This window comes from Coffea arabica, chromosome 9e, assembly GCF_036785885.1.
Source record: "Coffea arabica cultivar ET-39 chromosome 9e, Coffea Arabica ET-39 HiFi, whole genome shotgun sequence".
NCBI lineage: Eukaryota > Viridiplantae > Streptophyta > Magnoliopsida > Gentianales > Rubiaceae > Coffea > Coffea arabica.
The window spans coordinates 39,830,872-39,838,779 of NC_092327.1; the positions used below are offsets into that span (position 1 = coordinate 39,830,872).

The 7,908-nt window shown below is 37.9% G+C and overlaps 1 protein-coding gene and 1 long non-coding RNA gene across 2 annotated transcripts; one reads left to right on the plus strand and one right to left on the minus strand.

The window, feature by feature from the left end:
- The first annotated feature begins 1,720 nt into the window (after positions 1-1,720).
- LOC113709725 (uncharacterized) lies at positions 1,721-3,637 on the plus strand. Its single transcript, XR_003452779.2, has 3 exons — positions 1,721-1,793; positions 2,434-2,578; positions 3,477-3,637. It is a non-coding gene; the product is annotated as an uncharacterized lncRNA (long non-coding RNA).
- A 585-nt stretch (positions 3,638-4,222) lies between these two features.
- LOC113710602 (uncharacterized) lies at positions 4,223-7,908 on the minus strand. Its single transcript, XM_072065446.1, has 5 exons — positions 7,083-7,908; positions 6,151-6,369; positions 5,592-5,687; positions 4,879-4,980; positions 4,223-4,755 (listed from the first exon to the last, which is right to left on the minus strand). Exons 1-5 carry the CDS (start codon positions 7,686-7,688, stop codon positions 4,555-4,557), a joined length of 1,224 nt encoding a protein of 407 aa, XP_071921547.1. The 5' UTR covers positions 7,689-7,908; the 3' UTR covers positions 4,223-4,554.

A 7,908-nucleotide genomic window follows, 5' to 3' on the forward strand; every position in this document is an offset into this window, starting at 1 on the left:
ATTCGCTTGGCCAAATTTCCAAGCTCACACCCATTTTATATATATACATATATATATATATATAGTAAATCTTATATACATTGACAGTGTATACACTATCACCGTTTGATTCATGACATGCGTGCAAAAATTGAATTTCAAATTTAAATTTTGCATAATTATCATTCATCCAACGTTGATAGTGTATACACTGTCAGTGTAGAAAAAATTAATCCATACAGGTGTACTATCACACTGATCCTTGTGTGAGTTTTGCGGAGGACTTGAAAGGTTTTTCTGTCGTATTAAGCAAATTGTATACTGGCTAGCCTTACTTTGTCTGTTTGTTTGTGGTCAAACAGAATTACAGATTCCTTAATTCTTCCATAACAGCAATAGATTAGGCAAAGTTTAACAAGTACATTGGAAAGGCAGAATCAGCAAAGCATTTGAATCTTCACTACTCCTGTATAGTTTCTTTGTCAAATTAAGTTTATAACTGAATTGTAAATAGTATTCATACTCAATTGTAAGAAACGCCTTTTTTTTCTTTTTCTTTTTTCATGAGGTTTTTGTGGGGTTGACCTAAAACGTCAAGCTTAGGAGTCTTAGCATATGTTAGCATAGAAAGTGGAATACTTAGTGGGGTTGGAGTTCAATATATGGAGTGGGGCAGTCTTACCTTAATTTGTGCGTCATTACCTAGAAGGATGTGTGTATGTACAGTGTACACACACACACTCATTCTTGCACAACAACTTAGAATACAAAACTGTCCAAAAAAGAAAAAGGGCCAAAGGGGGAGCAGGGTTTCACGGCTGTTTCTTTCCGTTTCGTTTTTTCCTTTCGTTTCGGGTTAATTGCAAGAAGTCCCCTCAAGGTTTGGTATCTTTTACGGTTTATCCATTAAAGTTTTATTTTTTTACTTTATCCCCTTGACTTGTGGTCAAAACAAACATTTAATAATGGTACTAATTGTTGATATCAAAAAGACAATGGTATCCCTAAAAAAATTATGGATAGACATAAATACCCATAGGGTCGGGTCAAATATAGTACATATTTTTCTTCCTTTATCACAAAGTTTTGGGTTTATCCATGAAATAATCCCATGCATGACGATTCTAGATAAAAGGATTTTCGCATTTCAAATTATTTTTCTAAAAAGTGTAAAACTATAATTAATCTATTGTAAAAATTAAACCTTATAATTTGGATATCTAATAAATCTCCTTTCGGAATTTTTTGGTGTACAAAATCTTCTGAAGAATGTTATTTTGCCACATCAGTAGGTTTTTTTGAATTGGTTCTTTCACATGGTGTAGTAAACAACATCTAAAGGAACAGTCAGGAAACGAATTTGAAGAAACTTAGCACATTTTTTTTTTTCTATTTTAGCTGCAAATGTTGCGTATGAAGGGGAGAAATTTGCTTGATGTGATAATGCTCAAAACGTACTAGAGAACTTTTGGGGTTGTCTCTTCATAGAACATTAAGAGGGCCATTTTTATCAGAAATTTTAATGATTAAAATAGGGGTATTTTCTGCAACTATAATGTTTAAAGGTCCATTTGTTGATGTAGACTGATGGAGGGGAAAAAGTGAAAAAAAATAAAATGTTAGATGGTAAACTGCGAAATACATCAAACTTTATCGGGATTTCTTGTGATTCAACCTTTTCGTTTCGTTTCCCTTCTTGTCTTGTCTGCCTGCCTCATTATCCAAATCCCAACAAGAAGACATACGTTACTCCTCCTCCTCCACCGTCAACCACTAGAGCAGTAGCAGAAGCAGCTTCAAAACCCCACAACATGGTAACGCTTCTCCCCTTGTCCCTGTCTATACATGTATCAACTTTGTCCCTATGTTCTCCAATTTGTTTTTTGGTGCATAAATTTTTCTTTTTAATTGCATACCATGCAGGCAACCATTTTTCATGAATCATTAGCCAGCCACCCTGATTAAATTCTTTCATTTTATCAATTGGCTGAGCACGATCCTTTTCCCCAAATCTTTTTTTTTCTTCTTCAATGAGTACCATCTTTCCTTTAGTAGGCGACTTAAGCAAATGTGGTTTTACGCACATAGATACAGCTCTCTCTGGCGATGGCTTCCCCAGAATCCAGGGGGTTTAGCCTATCATTTTTTTTTTCAAAACATTAGTTGCGGTCTCACCAGCCTCCAAGAATTATATTCCTCATCTGGATTTCTCCCCTTTTTTTTCCTCAACATTATATTTGTTCGTGTTTTGGTTTATCAGGAAGGTGAAGATATAGAATCAGTGAACATTAATTAGATCATTAACCAGGCTCACCGCTCGTTGACTGGGATTTTGTCTATTAGTTCCATTGGCCATCAATGCATGCAAGTGAGAAAATGGGCTAAAAGGGCCTGGCTTGAATTGTTTTGCTCGTAAACAAGCCAAAAAATAACGGTTCGATGGATTTCTTGCAGACAACATCCAAACGTCTGTCTGAGCGGAAGATCGCAAAGTTTGAGAAGAACATAACCCGTAGAGGACTCACTTTTTCCAGCAAGAAAGCATTTGAACCTGCACACATTGTCCTCTTGCTCTTTGCTGTTTTGGTCGTTGGATCATGTAATTGACTTCCCTCGTCTTCGGCTTGTTTACTATGTAGCGTAGTGATCCTTTTGACATGTGTATATCGACGCATATTTCCCCTTAAATTGATGCTTGTCGGCCTATGCAGCAATAATGCTACATTTTGATGTGTGGTATGGTCTGATAGTTACATGCTCTTAGAGTCGTTTAATACTTAATATTACCATTCCTAATCCATCACAACTAGCATGCTGAAAAATATACCACATGTCATACAGTTTATTGGAATTTAAAAGCCAATTAACAGGGAGCCGGATATAATACCTAAAAAGTTTCTTGGCATTGAATCTAGCATGCTGGAAAAACATGGCAAGGCAATATCCTTGATTGGGTTTTTGCTGATCATTGGCGTTATCCTTAATATACTTCTCTTTTACGAATGAAGATGTCATGACATGCGCTTGCCTAAGTTTTCATTCTAATCAATTGCTTTCTTGTGGTTATTGGGGTGGGTGAAGGGGTTGTTGGACGATATTCTACGTTGATTAATCTCAACTTAATTTGCAACTTACTTATGCTGCTCTTAACGTGAGTTGCTTCTCTTTTTCTTTTGCCACTGTGGATGTGGCTCCTGACTTCGCATGAACTTGTTAGTCCTTTTCCTCTCAACTCCAGTGTCTCTCCTGTCAAGTGTCGTGTCTTTGTTTTGATAGTGGCTGCTTCATTAGTTACTTAGGAGATACTGAAGATTCAGATCTCGCTTTATTTTTGCCGCAGTTTTTTGGCATTTTGCTAGTTCTAATCTAAAACTTTCTGCCAACACTTCCCAAATTGAAAAGCTAATGAGTTTTCTGCAGTTATGTTTGCTTTTTCTAGTCTGATATGCATTCTGTCCAGCAGTTATTTTGTTCAAACTTTTTCTTTTTCTTGGCAGTTATTTTTCAGGTTGTCAGGATGGCGCTTAAAGGTGAAGCACCTTGAGGAACTAAAGACGATTTATCAAGAACTGCTGCCTATAGCTCATGTCAATATGTACCAAATGAAAAGAATGCAAATTGTTGAAAACTAAAGAACTAATTACGTCCAAATTCAAATAAAAAGGTGGCGCTTTGTAGTACAATTATTTTTTGGTTGTTCCTTTTAAGATCATAGATCTTCACTTGCACCTTGGCTTGGGGATCTCTTTTGGCCATTCTAAATCACCTGGGAAGTAATTATTCTTGCTTTCAGTTAATTATATTCTTTAATTCCAACTTAGGACAGAATTTCCACGACTAATGACAAAACAGGAAAAAGCAAGCAATCACAACCTCAACCTAAAACTTGCCTATGATGTCTTTCTTCTAAATTCATGCCCTCCACCAATCATCCATAACTTAAACTGGAATTCGAGATGCATATCCGTGAAATGGAGGGTCAATATGAACATTTTTAAGAGAAAATTTGCCAAGTGAGCTTCCAGCTGCAGGAATGATATCAAAATCATTACTTCTCCCAGAACCCACATTTTAAGCTGATGATGAGCTCATTTCTATCTTTAGTACTGTCCAGATAACATCATACTTGAACTTTATTTTCCTTTTTTATTGTTGGGGTGGGGGAGGGGGTGTAGTTGAAGGTTCAGATACCTACTAAGTAAAGTACCTTCAGATTAGGAAAATTTTGGGTAATATAGGTCACTTTGTGTTCGCAGACATAAAGCAGGCTTGCAATTTTAGAATTTACATGCGCATATTTGACCTTATAAGTTTAAGAACATAAAGATAAACAACACATTGGCATTGCTGGAAGGACAACGATAAAATGTAAAATGGAGAAGTATCATTCATGCTTCAAAAAGTGTATGATGCATCCATTTCCCATGGTTGCACTTCCTTTCATCAGTTCTCATGTGCATGAAGCGAACTGCTTCCTGTCCTTAAGGCAAGAATCTGAACTCTGACAAGATAGAACTCTTTGGCAGTATTGGAAGGATGATGGTGGAGTCTAAGATGAGCAAAATCTTTCATGCTTCAGAAAAGTTTATGATGCATCTGCTTGCCATCAGATCTGCGTGCTGCTGGGGCAGAAGTGCTTGATGTCTTTGAACATTGGCAACAGTCTGAACTCTTTGATAATTTTTGTGTGCAAGAATTGAAGCCAGACTCATGGCCAATTTTCAAATTCTTTCTAAACAAACCTTCATCATCTGGGAAGTCAAGCTTCTCAAACTCCTGTAGAAAATATACTTATTTGTTCAGATAGTGTAACATGTTTTACTCACTCCGAAGGGATTTATGTGCTAATACCAGATAAAACAAGTGCCAGAAGATTTTAATATCTGCTAATGTACTTACCATGGACTTTGTTTTGTAGTAGGGAGTTAGGCAGGGATTCAGATCTTTGAGAAACATGTCATCTGGACTGCCGGGTGCTGTATGATCACCAGAACTGAACTCCTGATCATATTGCAGAATATATAAAGTAACTGCTTCATGAATAGGTAGAAGAAAAAGATAACTCAAAATAGACATCCCGAATTTGAAGTGTGAACAATCCTTTACAAAGTTGAACAAGCTGAACTCTCGATCGTAGTGCAGATAGATAGCATAACTACTTCAGCAGTACAGTTGAATAAACAGAAGGAAAAATGAATGCAATGAACTCCTGATCATATTGCAGATTGATGGCATAACTACTTCAGTAGTACAGTTGAATAGAAAGAAAGAAAAATGAAAGCAATGATACAGTGTTGCATGTTACTACCATCAGCGCTCAGAGTGTGATATACATCCCTCGTACATCCTCTACCATATAGTGCAAGATATTCTGCTTTCATGACTCAAGATAGAATTACTTTGTTTCTCTCAAGACAAATTAACATGCAATGAACTACCATCAGATTTTATAGATCACTCAAATGATGATGCACAAGTATACTGGTTAACTGATAATTGGTCAACACAATCATCAATCTTGGTTTCATATATATATAAACATATAAATATATATATATATATATATATATATATATATATATATATATATCTGTTTGGAATGATGTTCTAACCAGGGAATTAGTTGCCTCTTCGTGCTCATATGTTGGAGTCCTTGGAGAGCTATGATTATCAAAGCAGCCCCTCACTGAGCACTTGTCTGCCTTGACCTGTGCATATCACCAAGTGAGTGTTAAATTAACACTCATAAAGCCAAGTGCAGCACTCAAAACCCAGACTATAACACTAGCAAGGACCACCCATAAGGATGAGAACTAAAGTAAATCCTGAAACATACTGAACATGTGGGTTGGCTTTATCTGGATAGGTCATTTACTTACTTATAATCATTAACTACCATATAGTCGTAAATCTTAGATTACCGGACATATGCAGTTTAGGTTGCTTCCCAAAGTAATTCTTTCCATTTAGACAAGCACAGTTGTAAAGTTTCCTCCCATATTGGTAATATGAACTTTCATCCCAAAGCAAAGCACCTTTTCCTTTTCATAAGATTACAATTCTTCCCACTTATTTTCTACATTCTGCGTGTGGCACATAAACATTGTTGTGTAAAATTAGCAATACTGCAGCATCAGCCTAACCTGAATCATACAAGAATATGAGTGTTACCTCTGCAAGACCCTCAGCAAGGCACTGTAGTTGCCCTGTAAGAGAAGTGACCTGCCTCTGCAAACCAGGGATAAGTTGTTTCGCCTCCTTTAGTTCTGAACCTTGTTTAGCCAGGAGCTCCTGCAGTTGTGAGTTCATCACATCTGGAAACAGAATCGCACTTTTCAGGGACTTTATCTCTTCCCTTTGCTTCAAGCACAAATCCTTCAGCTTTTCAACCTATAAAATTAGCCATTAGTAACAAATGCCCAGATATGGCTCACCCGCAAATCCTCAATTTTGAGCTCAGCTGTCGAGAAATAAAGCTTGAAAATGATTAAACACCACCACCACCACCACCACCACCCAATATGAAACAAAATCAATACAAAAGAATAGTCTGTGGTTGTCGGGTCCCAATCTAGAACTGTATTAATCTACAATAGTCAATTCAGAAAGGCCAGATCGAATTTTTGGTATAAAGTACCAACAGTTTGATGAAAATAACTGTAGAAAGTCTTTACTTTTATGGTTGACTTATCCAATAATCATTTCATGAATGACAATTTCTAACTTTCCAGCAGAGCCCATATCTTAATCCCATTTGTTTTTTCGAACCTTCAGAATTTGCAGTGATGACAAAACTCCTTGATACTACTACTACTACTAAACTCCTTGATACTACTACTAAAAGTTTCCCACTTCATGTGAAACTCACGATACAGCATACAAGGCTGCCATTCGTTCTGAAACACATAACAGAGTAGCATTTAACCACAACCCAACAGTATTAAGAACTTTACCCAACTAAAGTTCAGCCATTTGCCGCAAAGATCACATTTTTTTAATCCAAAAATTCCCACTGTGTGCACAGACTTTAGACATAGAAAATCATCCGAAAGAGTTAGTACTAGTTAAGAGAGAGAGAGAGAGATTAATGATTGCCGTTATACCTCTCTGTTTTTGTCCTCGAGCATGAGCTTAAGCTCAGAAATCTGATTTTCCTGGTCTTTGTTCAAACTCAAGAGCTCCCTTTCACTCCTCAAAACCATGGCAAGAGTTCTGGTATTCCCTTTGACCTCAGTCAAGGCCTTCCTCTCGTTCAAGATCTTGCTCTCCTCGTTATTCCTCTTCCCCCCTTTGAACAACTTGTTCTGGAGAGCAGAGAGAGGGGTTGCCTTTTTGGCGGATGCGGGGGTTTTTTTGAGATCCTCAGCTAGGAATTCCGCAGCAATTGTCAGCTTGAGAGGTTCGTTGGTAGCAGAAGCCTTGCGGGATAATTTTCTGGAGGAAGAAGAAGAGTGGGCGGATTTTGTTTCCATAAATTTCTTGACCATAGAGGTGAAGTTGTGGTGGTGGTGGTGGGTGGAGCGGGCATTCTTGGTCTTGACGAGGGCCCGTGAGGAGGAAGGTGGAGTATGATTACTAGCGAGGAACAGGGTGTCAGTGGAGGAAGAGGGGTCGGATTTAGCGGAGGATCTGGGGCTGGAGGAGGAGGAAAGGAAGGAAGAGGAGGGAGTGTTGTAGCGGGAGGATGGCTGCTGCTTCAATGAACCCATTGTTGGGGGTTTGATTGTCTCTGTATGTGTGTGTGGAGTGAGTGACTGAGTGTGTGTAATGTTTTTGAATGGAATCTGTTTTTTTGTTTTCCGAGGAAAGGATCCTTCTCTTCTTTCTTTCTTGCCTTTTCTGAGATGTGAACGGAGGATGGGTTGGCGACGGCCGAGACTTTGGCGCTGTCTGTCTGTATGAAATTCAAATTTTCAGCGGGCATGCGCT